At 67.3% G+C, this 16,112-nt stretch overlaps 2 protein-coding genes across 2 annotated transcripts in view; both read left to right on the plus strand.

Moving 5' to 3' along the window:
• Window positions 1-3,362, plus strand: part of SDK2 (sidekick cell adhesion molecule 2) — a 46,828-nt gene extending 43,466 nt beyond the window's left edge. Inside the window, exons 43-45 of the mRNA XM_053960438.1 lie at window positions 74-212; window positions 514-640; window positions 1,897-3,362. Coding sequence (XP_053816413.1) covers window positions 74-212; window positions 514-640; window positions 1,897-2,253 — 623 coding nt within the window. The 3' untranslated portion in view covers window positions 2,254-3,362. The remainder of the gene's footprint in view (window positions 1-73; window positions 213-513; window positions 641-1,896) is intronic.
• A 4,889-nt stretch (window positions 3,363-8,251) lies between these two features.
• CDC42EP4 (CDC42 effector protein 4) lies at window positions 8,252-15,300 on the plus strand. The gene is made up of 2 exons (XM_053960698.1): window positions 8,252-8,320; window positions 13,397-15,300. Exon 2 carries the CDS (start codon window positions 13,499-13,501, stop codon window positions 14,453-14,455), a length of 957 nt encoding a protein of 318 aa, XP_053816673.1. The 5' UTR covers window positions 8,252-8,320; window positions 13,397-13,498; the 3' UTR covers window positions 14,456-15,300.
• Window positions 15,301-16,112: the final 812 nt, after the last annotated feature.

Consider the following 16,112-nt stretch of genomic DNA (forward strand, 5'->3'; position numbering starts at 1 on the left):
GGGCCCGGGCCCCCCTCGCTGCTCTGTGCTGCCTGCGGAGGGGCTGGGGGAGGCTGAGCATCCCATCCCCCAGGGAACGGCTCCAAGGCGGCCGCCCTGAGCCACGGGGAGATGGTGAGCCTGGATGAGGGCAGCTTCCCCGCCCTGGAGCTCAACAACCGCCGCCTCTCCGTCAAGAATTCCTTCTGCCGGAAGAACGGCATCTACACCCGGTAGGGACCCCCGCCGCAGCCCCCTCCCCGGGCCGGGGGAGCATCTCTGGTCACTGTGTCCATCCCTGCTCTGTCATGGCGTGGGGAGGGCTTGGATGCCCAGGGGGTGACCCTGCTCTGCCCGGCGTCCCCCCTGGAAGTGCCATGACGGTGGGATCAGCGTTTTGGGAGGGGGTTGGCACGGCTGATGGGGTGCTCCCTCCCGGAGCCGGCCCTATGGATCCGCTGGGGCTGTCCCCAAGTGGTGCAGCCCCGAGCAGAGGGGGAGCCACGCTGACCCACCCCCGTGCGTGTCCCCGAGGTCCCCACCCCGGCCCAGCCCCGGCAGCCTGCACTACTCGGACGAGGACGTGACCAAGTACAACGACCTGATCCCCGCCGAGAGCAGCAGCCTGACCGAGAAACCCTCCGAGGTCTCCGACTCCCAGGTGAGCGCCGGGGCTGCACACGGGGACAGGGACCCGGGGCGGGGTGGAGGGCGCTGGGAGCCCTCCCTGAGCATCAGCCCGTTCCTCTGCCCGCCACGAGGCGGGTCCTGGTGCGCGTTTGGGAGCTGCGCTGCCGCTCCCGCCCCGTCCCGCTCGGGAGGCAGCGGCATCCCCTGTGGCTCGGTGGCACAGCGCCGGAGGGAAGCTGGCACAGCCCCCGGCCCGTGTGCTGAGGATGTGACACTGCGGGGGGCTCCCAGGGCTGCTGGGGACAGGGCACAAGGGACGGGAGGTCAGCGGGGCCGGGGGCTGTCCCGCTGCCCGGTCGCTGGTGGCAACGTCCGCGGCTCTGCCAACTCCACAAAATGCCACCTTTGTCTTGTCCCGGGGCCACGGGCAGCTGTGGCCGGGCAGGAGCGTGGAGCCCCGGGCAGACCACGGGACTGTCACCCCCAGGATGGATCCTGAGAGGCTGACACCCAGGGAAAGGTCCTGTGGGTCCCTAGGGCTGTCCCCGAGCAGGAGGGGACCGTGCCCAGGGTGCCCCCCCGTCTCTGCCCGCACCGGCTGTTTCCTTGGCAGATGCCGGCTCCTCTCGCTGCAGCCCGAGCGGGGCTCGAGTGGCTTTTGAGGAGCTGTGAAGAGCTGCGGGAGCTGGCGCTGGCGCGGGGCAGTTCCCACCGCCCTCAATGGGCCCTTTGTGCGCCGCCGGAGAAGCTGAATCCAATTACCGGCAGAGCCCAAAAACACCCTCCCCGCCAGCCCGGGGGCATCGCGGCCTCGGCAGCGCTCAGGAACCTTTTGTATGAGGCTCTATTTTGTTTTAGCAAGAGGCAGAAAGCCCCCAGTGATGCTGCAGCCGTCCCAGCCTCTAAATACTTTCGGGATGTGCTCGCCAGCGTTCCCAAGAGAGCACTTGGGAAAGCACCAGGGAAGCGCTGGAAATCACAGAACCATTCGGGCTGGAAAAGACCTCTGAGATCACCGAGTCCAGGCTGTGCCTGGTCCCCACCTTGTCCCCCGTGGCTGACGGCCACATCCAGCCCTTCCTTGGGCACTCCAAACCTCCCTGGGCAGCCCCTTCCAATGCCAGGCCACCCTTTCCATGTGGAAACTCCTCCTGGTGTCCCAAACTCCCCTGGCACAGCTTGGTTCCCGCTCACGCCGCGGCTGGGAGCAGAGCCCGACCCTGCTGAATTTTGGGGCTTGTTGGGTGCTGTCCCCACGTCACCACGTTCCCCCACGCTGTTTTTCAGGGCAGTGACAGCGAGTACGAGGTGGACCCCGGGCACCAGAAGGCGCATTCCTTCGTCAACCACTACATCAGCGACCCCACCTACTACAACTCCTGGCGGCGGCAGCAGAAGGGCATCTCCCGGGCGCAGGCCTACAGCTACACCGAGAGCGACTCGGGCGAGCCCGACCACACCCCGCTCTCCAACAGCACCTCCACGCAGCAGGGCAGCCTGTTCCGCCCCAAAGCCAGCAGGACTCCCACCCCCCAGACCCCCGGCAACGCCCCCAGCAGCCAGCCCGGGACCCTGTACCGCCCGCCCAGCAGCCTGGCCCCCGGCTCCAGAGCCCCCATCGCTGGGTTTTCCTCTTTCGTTTGATATTTAAACAGAAGAAAAACAAACAAACAAAAAAAGCCCAAACAGGAGAGGGGGGGAAAAATTAGGAAGAAAGAAAAAAAAAAAAAAAAGAAAAAGAAACTAAAGAAAAGCCCCAAGAAATTAAGAGAAAAGGAAAAAAGCAGCAAGGTGAGAGGAGGAGGAAGGGGAGCAGCCCCAGGCTCCAGGGGTTTTCTGCTGGATGCCAAGCGCCGTCCCTGGGGCTGGGGAGCAAACCCAGGTCCCCCTCCTTGGCCAAAGCTTCTGTGTCACGGACTCCTCGGACGAGGTGGGGGCGGGGGGCTGGGGGTGCACCCACACATCGCCCTTGGCACCCGTGGGGGCTGCCCCGGACCTGCTGCTGGACTCCAGTGGGTGCTGGGGGCTGGGTGAGGGGCTCCTGCCGTGCCAAACCCTGGCCCCTCCACTCGTGGCTCCCCCAGGACGTGGGGACAAGCGGTGGCACGGAGACCCCCAGCTGCGGAGGGCGAGAGGAGCTCTGCTGATCTTAAATCCTCTGGACTTGAAACCCCCCCCCCCCCCCAACTCTGGACCCCCACAGCCTTTGGGAGAAGGGGGAAGGATCCCAGGGGGACGGTTCATTCCTCACCTCCTTTGTGCCTGGCCCAGCACAGCCCCCCAGGAGAAGCCAGGACTGGGACCCCAGGACTGGGACCCCAGGAGAGCCCTGGTGGGGTGCACGTGGTGCTCAACATCCCCCCCCCCCAAATTCTGCACCGCGGGGGCTCTGCTGAGGCCTCGGATGAGGCGATTGGAGCCTCCCCTTGGCATTTCTGGTGCTCTGGGGCTTTTTAATGGGGTTTTGTGCAGAGGCCTGAGGGCGTTGGGGGGTGCTGATGCTCGGGGGGGGGGGCTCCGTGGCCGTTTTAGGGGTGTCTGCACAGCACAGCCCCTGCAGTGCCTATGGGTGAGCCAGCACCAGCCCGGCAGGGCCGCGGCACCCGGGCTCGGCCGAGGGAGATGCCAATAAACAGCCTGAGGACAAGTGTGTCCCCTCTCTGTCACCTTGCTCTGCCAGAGAAAGGCCCAGTGCCATGTGTCCGTGCGTCCTGCTGTCCCCCTGGGCCTGTGGCAGCCTTGTGGCACCAGGAAGGAGCTGGGCAAGGGGTGCCAGAGGTGCTGGATAGAGCCCAGAAGGGTGCAGGGAGCTGTGGGGGCCGTGTCCTGCACGTTCCCATCGCAGTGGGGTCTGGGGCTGCGGGGAAATGGGGTGATGGAACAGGGGACCCCGCTGCACCCGTGCTCTGGGCACTGCCAGCAGCAGCCCTGGCGCTGGGGATGTCTCCTGGGCTGTTCACAGCCGCCCTCTCTCGCTCTGCCCTGCAGGCCTGGCAGGAAAATCCAGGTGGTGAGTCCAGGTTTCATCAGGTGACACCAGCGGGGGCTGGGGGTGGGGAGGGCTCCGTACCGACGGTGCTGGTGGAGCACCAGGACCATGCCAGGGGCTGCCAGGGCTGTGGGGGGTGCACAGTCCCTGTCACAGCACCTGGGAGCCCCTGGAAGCCACATCCTGGGACCCTCACCCTGGCGTGGGCTGCCAGGGGCTCCTTGTGCAGGTGCTGCATTTGGGGACCCAGCGCTGCAGCTCCTCCTTGGACTGGGAGAACTGGGCTGCAGTGCTGGCCTTGCTGCTGAGCCACGGTCACCCTGTGTCCCCACACCAGCTCACGGTGTCCCCAGAGCAGCTGGCATTGCTGGTGGGTGACTCCTGTGGGCTGCTTGGAGCCCGTGCCCAAGGCAGGGGTGCCTGTCCCCTCCCGGGCAGCGCGGGGAGCCCTGGCACCCCTCTCGTGGGGACAGTGACGTGGGACAGAGGGGGTTCTGCGCCTGGCTGGGCAAATCCTGCTCCGTGTGCAGCCCAGCTCCAGCCCCGGGCGTCCCGGCTTGTGCAAGAGGGACCTTCCTCCCACCGGAGACACGGGGCGGGGCAGGTCGGGGGAGTCGAGCAGCACAGGCGAGCTGCCAGCGCACAAGGAGCGCTCCTTGTGCAAGGGGTGCCAGCCCTGCAAGGGGCATTCCCTGTGAGAGAGGTGCTCCTGGTACCGGGGCTGGTCCCCGGGTGAGAGCAGATCCCCAGGTGAGGGCTGGTCCCAGGGTTAGGGTTGATCCCCAGGTGAGGGCACGTCCCCAGGTGAGGGCTGGTCCCCAGGTGAGGGCTGGTCCCAGGGTTAGGGTTGATCCCCAGGTGAGGGCACGTCCCCAGGTGAGGGCTGTGCCAGCCCTGCGAGCAGCGAGCTCCCCAGACACATCTCCCATCCCGGGACAGGCGAGGCGAGCCCTGGATCCCACCCGTGAGGGATCTGCCTGCGCTCCCCAGCACCGGGACAGAGCCGAGCCCGGGCCCGGCTCCCCTGCCCTGACCCAGCTGGTCCCGGGCTGCCAGGAGGTGCCCGAGGGTGCAGCCACACCTGCGGCAGGCTGGGCGCTGGCGCCGTGCCGGGAGGTGACGCTGTGGCTGTGGCCGGGGTGCCAGGGCCCCGCGGCGGTGGCGAGGGCAGGAGGAGCCCTCTGAGCCCGCGGTTTCCCACGGCTGAGGGATGCAGCGCCCGAGGGAGCGGGGGGAGCTCCCACCTCCCACCACGGCAGCAGGGGTGGGCTGGGTGCCAGCGGCACTGGTGAGAGCTCTTGCTCGGCTGTGCTGCCTCAGTTTCCCCACGGAACAGAGGAAGTGGAAGCAGCCAGGCTCGCAGGGGAAGGCGCTGAGCCCGGCCACTTCTCTCCCACTTCCACTTCCAACCAGCTCTTTCCCAAATTCCTTCCCCACCGTCCCCGCGGCTGCAGGCAGGTGGGGGCTGCTCATTCCCATTCCCGTTCCCGGTGCTCTCCAGGCCGCTCCGTGCCGCAGTCAGGCGGGGTGAGCTGTCAGTGCCGATCACTCCCCGAGGACCAAATCGGCCTTGACGTTTCCCCTGAGCGCTGCTCCCTGGGTTTGTGGTTTTCCCAAGGGCAGAGCAGGGCAGAGCCAAAGGGGGGCACAGGGGAGATGAGGCAGCCCCAGATGCTGATGGGTGGATGGGGCAGCGTTGGAGCAGGAGCCTTTCCCTTCTCCAGGTGTGATGGGGAGATGCTGATGTGCCAAAAATGAGGGTTGTGACCGATAAAGCTGGGCTGAAACCTGTGATTTGTTTAAACTTATTTATTTTAGAAGCAGCCCCGCAGCCTGGGCTCTCTCTGTCCTCCAGGGTATCTCCGGTTCCCTGCCAGCTCCTGGGACAGAGCCAAGTGTGTCATGTCCCCACCTTTCCCTTGCCTCGGGGACAGGGACAGCCCCTCCTGCCACGCCGGGGGCCAGACGGGACTCGGCGCATCCTCAGAGCCCCGGTGCCCGGGGCACTGCTCCGTGCCAGGGTGGCAGGAGAGGAGAGCAGCGGAGAGGACGGAGCCAGCTCTGTGCCCCCTGTCCTGTCCCACGCTGTGGGTGCCCCCCTGGAGGGGTCCCTGTGCCAGGGCAAGGCTTTTCCATGGGTGCTGCAGAAGCCACGCTCCAGGTGGGATCATGGAATGGTTTGGGTTGGAAGGGACCTTTAATATCATCGAGTTGCAGGCTGGAAAAGCAGCTCTTCTGGGAGAGGCCGGGGTGGCTGCAGCCCAGCCAGGTGATGGCTTCCTGGGGGGAGCAGCAGGCTGGGGGAGCCCAGCCTGGCACTGCCAGCCAGGAGAGGGCTCCAGCTGGGAAAGGTGAGAGGCTGCAGGGAGAACCTGCCCACGGCACCCAGCTTGTGCCGGCGCCCACCTGGCCAAGGTGCCAGCAGGGAGGGGCAGAGCATCCCGCCAGGACTCTCTGGGGAACTGCCCAGCCCTGGCTGAGCGGTGTGGGGAAGGGCTGAACCCCCTGGCCCTGGGGGGGGGGGGGGGGGGTGTCTGTGGGGTTACTGGGGGCGTTTCTGGCAGCAGCCAGCGCTGGGCCCTGGGGCTGGAGGGATTTTGAGGGGGGGCTGTGGGGACAGCGCTTTGTTCTGGCACCCTGGGGTGTCCGGACAGTGATCCCCAGCACTGGGGCTCAGGGGGAGCTCCCCGCTGGCTCGGCAGCGTCGGCAGACAAAGCTGGCAGGCGCTGGCAGCAGGAGGAGGGGATGGGGCTGCCGGGAAGCCGGGCGCTTCTCCCTGCCCTGCTTTTCAAAGTGCTTTTCAAGCCTTTTCTTTTTTTTTTTTTTTTTTTTTTTCTCTGCTTTCAAAAGCTGCTGAGAAGCAGCAAAAGGAGCCGGCGATGGCTGAGGAAGGGCGGGAGCGATCCAGAGCAGCCCAGCACCCCGGGCTCGCCTCCCCAGGGCCGGCTGCAGCCGCGGGGCTCTGCGCGGCACGGCAGGGGAGGGGGCCCGTCTCTCCCAGGCAGTTTTTCAAGTTGAGTGAGTGCCTCTCTTCCCAGCCGGAGCCAGGCCAGCCCGCGGGAGCCTTCCCGGCGGCTCCCACCAGCCGGGTGATGTTAATCCCTCCCGACTGCGCTGTCTCAGCCATCTCCACGCTCCCATGACAGCGTCAGGTGAGGCGAGCAGCGCCGCACCGGGGTCCCACCGGCCTTCCAGTGCCTACTTTGTCTCACGTGAGTGGGTCGAGATGCCGCTGGGGGCGGGGGCAAACCCTCCTCCTCTTCCTCACCTAGCAAAAACCCCTGTTGCATCCGGAGGTGGCCCCCTCCTCAACTGCGGGCCCGGGGCTTTGCCTCTGGCCTCATCTTCTCTGTATGGAGAGCAAGGAAAATAAAATCTGGCAACAAAATGGGCTATGAAAACGGCACAGGAGGAAGCAGCGCAGCCCAGGATGGAGGCGCAGGCGTGAGCGGGATGGTGCTGGACACCCGGGCTGGGGGCAGAGGCTGTGCCCGGGGTGCCAATCCCAGCATCTCCGCAGGGCCTCGCTGCCCAGCTCCGCGGTGACACCACTTCCTTCCCGTGGAGGGAAGCCCCAGCCCCAGCTGAGCCAGCCCAGTGCCCGGCGCTGCCCACCCAGGGCTGTCACAGCGGGATCGGGGACTGGAGCTCCTTGCACCGGTGACATGAGAACCCTCCGGACCCCACAGCACTCGAGACCCCAAGAGTGGCGTGGCCAGAACATCCCAGCACCCCACTCGCCACCCCCCCCGCCTGCCTCCCACGGCGGAGACGCCCGGAATAGCCAAGAAACGCTGCATTAGGCAGGTTCGGGATAATCTGGGCTCTCCCGCCCCTTTTCTCCCACAAAGGTCTGGTCTTAATCCCCCGCGAGCGAGCGAGCAGCGGCTGAGCAGCGCAGCGCTCTCCCTTTCAGCCCAGTGTCGGTGGGGCTGGGATGATCTCGGGATTCACCGCCAGTGCCGGGGGGGTCGCGGTGGCCGTGGAATCCATCCCGGGGGCCGTGGAGCCCCGCACCAGCACCCGCGCTGGACGCCTGGCGTGACCACGGACCCCCTGCCATCGTGTCCCGGCCACCGCCCACCCACGGCCTGGAGGGACCCCATGGCCCCCCAAAAGGGACCGAGCACTGGGACTGCCTGGGGACAGGGAGATGGGGGCAGTGGGGGGATGTGGGTGCAGCCTCGTGGGTGTCACGGTCGCGAGTGGAACGGGGGCATCGCTGCTGCCCTGCGGCTGGAGCCGCCTCCTCCTGGCATCTCAGCGCGGTTCTTAACTCCCCGTAATTAATCAGAGCCGGTCGCCCAGCGCCACCTCAACCCCGCCGCTCTGCCAGGGGTGCGGCCAGCTCCCCGCTCTGCCTCTGGGGACCCCACTCGTGACCCCCGGCGGGCAGGGACCTGTGAGCCCCCACCTGTCCCTTCATCCCCCGGGGGTGCCGAGCCCCCACTCGTGACCCCTCTCCTGTCCCTGTCCCCACTCGTGACCCCTCTCCTGTCCCTGTCCCCCCTCCCCGGGACGCCCCGGGCGGGGCCGAGGGTTCCGCCCCCCCCGCCCCACTCGGGTTTGAATGGAGGGCGTGGGACCGCCCCGTGACGTGGCGCTGCGCCATTGGCCCGGGCGGGGCGATGATGTCATCGCCGGGGGGGGGCGGGGGCGCTCCGTTCCGGCGCGGCGCGGCCATGGACCGGCGGCGGCGGCGGCGGGGCCCGGGCGAGCAGGTACGGGGGGGGGACCCCGGGGCCTCCGGGGGTCGCGGCGGCCCTGCGAGACCCGGCCCCGCTTGGCCAGGTCCGGCCCGGCTCGTCCCGGCGTGGCGGGAGCCCGGCGCGCTCAGCTCGGCTATTGTCCGGCGGGCGGGCGGGGTCCCCGGCGCTGCCGCGCTCCGGTACCGGGCAGAGGGGCGGCCGGGATCCCCCCCCCGCCTCATTCCCGCGGGGCCGGTGCGCGGCGCGGGTGGGCGAAGGGGTTAACAGGATGCGGAGCGCTGTTTGCCCAGCGCGGGGCACCGGCCCGGCTCACCCCACCCCGCCTCACCGGCGATCGGCGCCCGTTCGCTCCGCCGAGCCCCCGCGCGGGGGTGGCGGTGGCCGGAGCTCGCCGGGGCGGTGGCTGCCCGCGGCCCGTCTCGGGAAGGTGGATCCTCGCCGCGCTGGAGCGGGTCCAGCGGCACCCCGGGGCTGGCCGGGGCTGGGCGCCGGCGGGTGCTGAGTCAGAGCCGCCCGAAATCCCCGTCCCGCTCATTCCCCGGTGGCCCCGGACAGGGGTCCCGGCTCACCGCCGCCTGCCCTCCGCCCTGCTGCCCGTCCCTGGGCGGCACACACCGCTGCCACGGGTGCCCGGAGAGAGGCACTGCCCGGATCTGCCAGCGCTGGGCACCGGGCTGGCTCCCAGACCCGCTCCGGTGCCCGTAGAACCGCGGGTGCGTGGGCAGCGAGCGCTCGCGGGGCGCTGGACGCGTCCCACGCCGCCCCGGTTTGACCCCGCAGCAGCAGCAGCGTGAAGTATAGATGTTTCCAAGCGCCGAATCTATGGATCAGGAAGGCTGTTCCAATGGGAGTTGGGATCTATAGAGCAGGAGAGCTGTTCTAAAGGGATCGTTAATGGGCTCTAGGGGGAAACTGAGGCACAGCGTGCGATCTCTGCTGCCAGGACAGCGCTCGTTCCCCTGCCGGCCACGCAGTAAACAAATCTGTTTTGGACGCAGCTCCCTCGGAAACCGTGGAGCGACTCCAGCTGAGGTTTAGCACCGAGGAGGCTCAGTGTGTTTGGGTCTGGGGGTGCAGGACGAGCCTGAACCCCGATCCCCGGGGCAGCCTCCGGGCTGAGCGGCCGCGGGGCTCCCTCCCCGGCCCCCAGCGCCAGCCCCGCTGCCGCCGGCGTTGTGCTGACCGTGCCGGTCGCTCCCTTTGTTCGCTGGGTTTTGTCCTGAGCACAAACAGCCGCCGAGGGCCCCCCGAGCCGGCCGGGGCGGGCTCCGGGCCCCCGGCAGGTAGGGAGCCGTGGCCGCGCTGTGGGAAGTCTGCCTGCTAACTTCCCGTCCACCCCAGCGAAACCGCAGGAATCCGGAGCCCGGCGCGGGTCGGGAGGTCCGGTCAGCCCCGGTATCCTGTGGAAGCCCGGCCAGCCCCTGCTGCGAGAGACAGAGCCAGGGCCAGCGAGGAGATAACCTTTCCCCCCGGAAAAGTCCCCTCCTGGCCCTGCAGAGCCGCGGGCTGGTTCGTGGCCCCGGAGCTGGAGGATTTATGGCCCTGTGCGTGTTCTGGCATGTCCTGCCAGCGGTTCCTTGCTGAACTCTGGCTACCTCCTGGCTCTTGGCAGTCCCTCCGGGAGCGCTTCTCTGCTTTTGGCACTGGCGGTGAGTTCCCAGCCTGGTGCTGATCCGTGTGCCGAGAGCCCTGGTGGGAGCCAAGCTTCTCCTCCCTCCCCGTGTGCCACCTCTCCATCCCCGGCTCTGGAGCTCGCTGGCAGTGGGTTCCCACTTCCAGAGGCCGCTCGGCGCATCCCAGGGTTGCGCTGCAGCGGCGTCCCGATGCCTGGGACAGGACCAGACCTGTCACCGCGCCGGGGTGGGGGCGGTCACCGGGCGCCGGGGCTGCCCGCACTGACAGGACCGCCTGCCCCCAGGCGCTGGGAAGAGTCGCTGGGGAGCGCGACCGAGGGTGTGACAGCGGCTGGGTCCCCTCCTGGGCCGGCGGTGGCAGGGTGTGATCCGTGCCCTGTCTCCGGCTGCTGTCTGCCAGGCTCCAACATCAAAGGATCAAAGGATCCCCGAGAGGCAGCGCACCCCAAAGTGGGGTTGAGCAGGCGGGGTGGCCTCCCTGTCCCGTGTGTGGGTTCTCCCTGGCCCTGGGCAGCGTGGGGGACCCGACCGGTCCAGCACAGCCCCTGCCCCAGCGCCCGGCAGGGCGGGGAGAGCATCCTCTGATCTCGGGGTGCTGCCTGGGGGGCTCTGCATGGGGAAGCCGGGGAGCTCGTTTGGAGCCGGCTGGGCCGGCCAGGATGCTTTCCCAGTTTGGCTTTCCCAGGCTGTGAGTGGGAAGAGCTGGGGGCAGGATGCACGGGAATGTGGCTGGACTTGGCCAGTTTCTCCTGCGTGCACTCATTCCCTGGCCTCCTTCTCTGAGCCACTTTCACTCTGGTCCCCACGGGTGACTGATGCTGAGCGGGATGAGATGGGGAGGATGGAGGGGGGGCTCTCGTGGGAAGCCTGCACCATCAGGGCATGTGGGCCTGGCCAGGGCTGTCCCAGTTCTGTGCCTGCACTGTCCTACAAGCAGGCATTCATTTACAGGGACAATTGTGTCCCTGGGCACCTCAGCTTCTCTCTCCTCAGAGCCTGTGATCCCACAGGGCTCAGAGGGCAGGTGGCAAGCAGCACAGGGCTGTCAGTACAAGTTATCCCTCTTGTCCTCGACCCGTGTGTGTGCAGGTCCTGTCCCCTCCCCTTGCCCCAAAGCCCTGCTGGGGCTTGGCTCTGCTCTGGGCTCGCTGCCCCGGGATGGGCAGCGCTGCCAGGTGCCTGTGAAGTCTCTCGGGTTACCAGCAGCTTCCCCTGGTAGGTGGCTGCAAAGGCAGCGCCAGCGATGCCTCCCTGGCCTGGTTTCCTTTGTGAAAGCGCCGGCAGCGGGAATGTCACAGGATCTGCTCTCCCCGAGCAACAGGAGGAGACAAGGGCTCTGTGTCCAGCTCCCCAGGCCGGGCTGTGTGGGCAGCAGTGTCCATCTGTGCTGCCATCGCCTCTCGGGGCGAGCTGCGAGCGGGACATCGGGGGAATGGGGGGAGATTCTGGCCGCTGTGAAGAGGCTCCGTGGGCTGGAGCGTTTCGGGGAGGGGGACACGGTGCTGCTGTGGAGGCTGTGACGGTGATGGAGCACTGCTGGCCCGCCTGGGACCGCTCCAACCTCCCGGTGGCCCCTTTGCCGCGGCTTGCAAAGTATCTCACAAATGCTGAACTTGGCCCCGAAATCTAAATACAAGCGAGGGACAGTCCCCAGATGGCCTAAATCAGCAGCACGGTTGCCTGGCCCAGCCGGGGAGCTCGCCGGGAGTGTTTGTTTTATGGAAAACCAGAGGCTGGAGGAATGCTGGCCTGGAAGGAGATGCTGGAAGGGGAGAGCGTTCGTGCCATGCACACGCACCCGGCCGGGCGTGCGGGAGATCCCAGAGAGGGAGCGGGGCCCGGCGAGCTGCTCCTCTGTGTTGGGATGGCCTGAGGGGGGAAGGAATTCCCCCAGCTCCTGGTTTGAGGTGCAGGGAACGGGGTGTGGCTCCTGGGTGGCTTCTCCGTGCTGCTGGGGATGAACTGGGGGCTCTCTGCTGGTCCCCCTTGTGCCATCATCCCCCCGGGTGGCCCTGGGGGCTCGGGCTGTGCCTCCCTGGGCTGGTGGCATGCTGGACGGGCAGCGTGGCCATGTGCCACCAGCCTGGCCGTGCCCCATCCGGGAGCCGTGCACGGGAGGGTTGGGCAACGGGACTTTGCCCCAGCGTGGGGCCAGAGTCCGTCCTGCCCGCACACAGCCTGCCTGCGGTCCTGCTGCTCCTCTGGGGGACAGCGGGCTGTCACAGCGTGGGTGTGGGGAGGGAAGGGGCGTGGAGGCGTCCCCCGGCCCTGCCGGCGGCTGTGGGGTGGCTGCTGTGGCTCCTGGTGGTGTCCAGCCGGGCAGGACCGGGCGGTGCTGGGGTCATCGCCGCCCGTGGGCCGTGGGGCCGGGCTCGCTTCCAGCGGTGCCCCGGGGCCGGGCGGGCACCGGCGGGGACGTGGCCCCCGCCCCACGGCTCGCTCCGAGGACACACGTCCGTCCCTTCCCCGTGCGTGTCACGGGGCGCGGTGTCGCCGGCGGTGCCCGGAGGGAGGAAGAGGGCGGCCACGAGCCCTTCCTCCCCGGCAGCCTCTCCCGGGACCACCTGGGGCTGCCTGGCGCCACGGGATGCGGCGGCACGGTCGCTGTCCTTGTCCCCTCCTGCGTGGCTACGGGCGCTGGGTCGGACGAGTCGGCTGGTGGCCCCCGAGGTGGCCGAGGGAAGGAGTAACGTGCCCGTTGCCATTGTGGTCGGACGGAGCCCTCGTCATTTCTGTCACCTCTGAGTCACAGCGGTGATGATGAGACGGCTGGGGAGGATGGGGACGGTCACACATGGCCTCAGCTCCGAGGGGCAGCACGGAGGGTTTTGGGGGGCTCCAGGGCAGCAGCAGAGCAGTGTCCCCACGTGCCCATCCTGCCAAGCATGAAGGGGTCCCCGTGTTGGTCCCCCCGTCCCCCTGCTCGGCTGGCGGTGCCTCCCGGGGGCTCTACGCCCTCCTCACACACTTCCTGCCGTCTGTTTCCAATTCCTCCTGGCGTCTGCTCCTCCCTGCTTTCTTCCAATTAGAAAAAAAAAAAAAAAAAAAAAAAAAAAATCCCAGGCATCTTCTCAGCGTGCTGCTCGCAGAGGCTGGAGTGCTGTGCCCCGCTCGGGCTGCATGAGGAGGGGCAGAGCATGCCCGTGGTGCCCTGCATCTCTTGTGGTGCCCATTCATGTGGGGCACAGAGTCAGGGATCATCCTGAGGGATTTCTGTGCCCAGGTCTTTCTCCTGAGGGTCTCTCTGCTCCGGGAATGGGTCTGGGGGTGTGGGGAGCTCAGAGGGGTCTGAGGATGTGTCCCGTGTGGAATGATGCCCTGCATGGAGCCAATTCCCGGGAGAGCCAAGCAGGCTGGTGGGCACAGGGTCACATTTTGCAGCTTGGTGGCATGAAATCTGGTGCCCCACCCACATCCTCGAAGCCTGACCGTGTCCCTCCCTCCTCTCCCCTAGGAGTGACCCATCCGTGACGCCGGCGGCATCCCGGCCGCGGAGCCCCTTCTGCGAGCACCAGGCACGGGAGCCAGCGTGGCACAGCCTCCCCTGGGTGCCACCATGCCGATCCTCAAGCAGCTCGTGTCCAACTCGGCGCACTCCAAGCGCCGCTCGCGGGCCGACCTGACGGCCGAGATGATCAGCGCGCCGCTGGGGGACTTCCGCCACACCATGCACGTGGGGCGCGCCGGGGACGCCTTCGGGGACACCTCCTTCCTCACCAGCAAGGCCGGGGAGCCGGTGCCGGAGGCGGGAGAGGAGCCGGGAGCCTCCAAGCCCGGCCTGCTGTCCCGCCGCTTCCGCAGCAGCAAGCGCTCGCAGTCGGTGACGCGCGGGGACCGGCGGGACATGCTGGGCTCGCTGCGGGACTCGGCGCTCTTCGTCAAGAACGCCGTGTCCCTGCCCCAGCTCAACGAGAAGGACGTGGACAGGAGCGCGGGGCAGCTGCCCAAGAGCCTCTCCTCCAGCCCCGTGAAGAAACTGCCCGAGGAGATGAGCCCCGAAGAGCAGCAGCGCCCGAACGGGGCGGCCGCGGGGCCGCTGAGCCCCGGCTTGGACGAGCGCGACTTCGGGGACATCACGGACCTGCCCGTGGTGGTGGCCAAGGGCGGCGCGGGCTTGAAGCACGCCGAGTCCATCATGTCCTTCCACATCGACCTGGGGCCCTCCATGCTCGGGGACGTGCTGAGCATCATGGATAAGGATCAGTGGGAGCAGGACGAAGATCCCGAGGCGGAGGAGAGCCGCGAGGAGGAGGAGGAGGAGGAGGAGGAGGAAGGGGAGCCTGCCCCGCCTGGCTCCCCGCTGGTGGCCGTGGCGGCCCTGCCGAGCCAGAGCCCGGCCCGTGGCGCCGGTGGCCGCAGCCCCAGGGACAGCAGTCCAGTGTCCAGCTGCACCTCGGGGCCCGAGGAACGCAGCCCCGTCCCCAGGCCACCGAGCCAGCGCGGGGGGCCCCTGAAACGCCCCGACAAGGAGTTCTCGTTCGCCGACGAAGATGACGACGAGATCCGGGTATAAAGGAGGGCCGAGCCGAGGGTCTGGTTCTCACTGCGCTTGCCTGGACGCAGGGCTGAACACCACAACTGGTGGCACTGGGGAAGACTCAACTCCTGCCTCGTTCCCTCTCTGTGCTGCAGCAGGACAGCGCTCTGCTCCCGGGGCCGGGGCCGTTCCCGACAGCCCCCAGCCAGCTCCAGCACTTCTGGGAGGGGGAAGCAGACTCGATTTCGGTTCTTTCTGTTGGACTTTGGATCTTAGCTCCTTTCTCCTGCCCCCCTGCCCGCGTAAAGCGATTTAGGATCCAACAAGACGAGCCTTTGGAGTTTTAGCCCTTTTAGTAATATATATATATTTTCCGCCGTACAGTTTTTACCGTTTTCTGATTTGTACTTACCTTTCTCTACTCTCTTTTGGTTTTAACTGAGGGAAGATTTCCCATGAGGAAGAACTTGGCTCTGGAGCTCAGAGGTGGCCTGGGACTGTGGGCAGCTCCAGCTTCCTGGGTTTCTTGGGGACTTTCTGCAGACCAAGAGCGTCCCAGTGCCGTGGCAGGTGCTCGCTCCCCATCCCTCGGATGGATGGATGGATGGATGGATGGATGGATGGATGGATGGATGGATGGTTCCATCCCAGATGCTTGACTCTCCAACCAGCCTGGGGGTCACAGGCATGCTCCCAGCCAGCTCCAGGGATGCTGATGGAACTGTGGGTCTGTCCCCTGTGGGAGGAGCTCCTGGAAGCTGCCGGAGCCGGGGAATTCCGGTGTCCCGGTGGGGCTGGGCAGTGCCGGGAGCAGGCGGCTGGAACAGGAGGTTTTATACCCTCTATGTACAAATACAAGGAATAAAAGGAAATGGTAGTGACCGCAGTGGCCTGAGTTCCTGAGGGGTGACACGCGGCGGGGACCTGCTGCCCAAGCAGGACCAGTGTCCCCGTGCTGCCACCAGCCCTGTCCTGCTGCCCCCACCCCTGCTGCCATCCCTGGCTGTGCTCCTGGCCGCAGTGGGGGCACCTGCCGTGGCCGAGCTCTCTCTGCCCGTTGCCTGAGGAAGCAGGAGAGCTCCTGCTGGCCGGATCTGGCTCAGGGCTGGGACCCTCGGGCCAGGCGGCTCCTGCCAAGGGCTGGCTCTGCCAACGCTGCCCTCTCCTCCCCCAGCCCTGCTCCCTCCAGCCTGGGAGGAGGGGACGGTGCTGGGGGGGCAGGACTGGCTGTCCCTGCTCCCACGGGCTGGGGGCCAAGGGGTGCCCTGGGGGTTCCTGGCCCTGTGGGGCTGCTGTGGCCCTGGATGATCCCAGAAGAGCATCAGAGCAGTCACTCTGATCCCACAGCTCAGCCACTGGGGAAATGGGGCTCTGCCAGTGCTGGGAGTGACTTCCCGCTCCAGCCCCTGGGATGGAGCTGGGCTGAGATGGGGCAAAGTGCCAGGAATGGCCCCACAGCCTTGCCCTGAGCACTGGCCTCCTCACAGGAGAGAGGGAATGATTTATCCCCCCAAACATCTCCCAGCCCTGGGAGGGGCTGGATGCCCCTGTCCACCCAAATGGATCTCCCTGGAGAAGCCAGGGGAGCGGGCAAATGCTGTGCCACATTGGGGACACAATGGGGTCCTGTCCTGTCACCCTGGGCAGGGGACATTGGGCCATTGTCTGGGACAGGGAGAACAACAGCAGCTGC

This window comes from Vidua chalybeata, chromosome 19, assembly GCF_026979565.1.
Source record: "Vidua chalybeata isolate OUT-0048 chromosome 19, bVidCha1 merged haplotype, whole genome shotgun sequence".
NCBI lineage: Eukaryota > Metazoa > Chordata > Aves > Passeriformes > Viduidae > Vidua > Vidua chalybeata.

Excerpts from the sequence above, each read along its gene's own strand:
- CDC42EP4 (XM_053960698.1), top strand. The coding sequence starts at position 13,499 with ATGCCGATCCTCAAGCAGCTCGTGTCCAACTCGGCGCACTCCAAGCGC.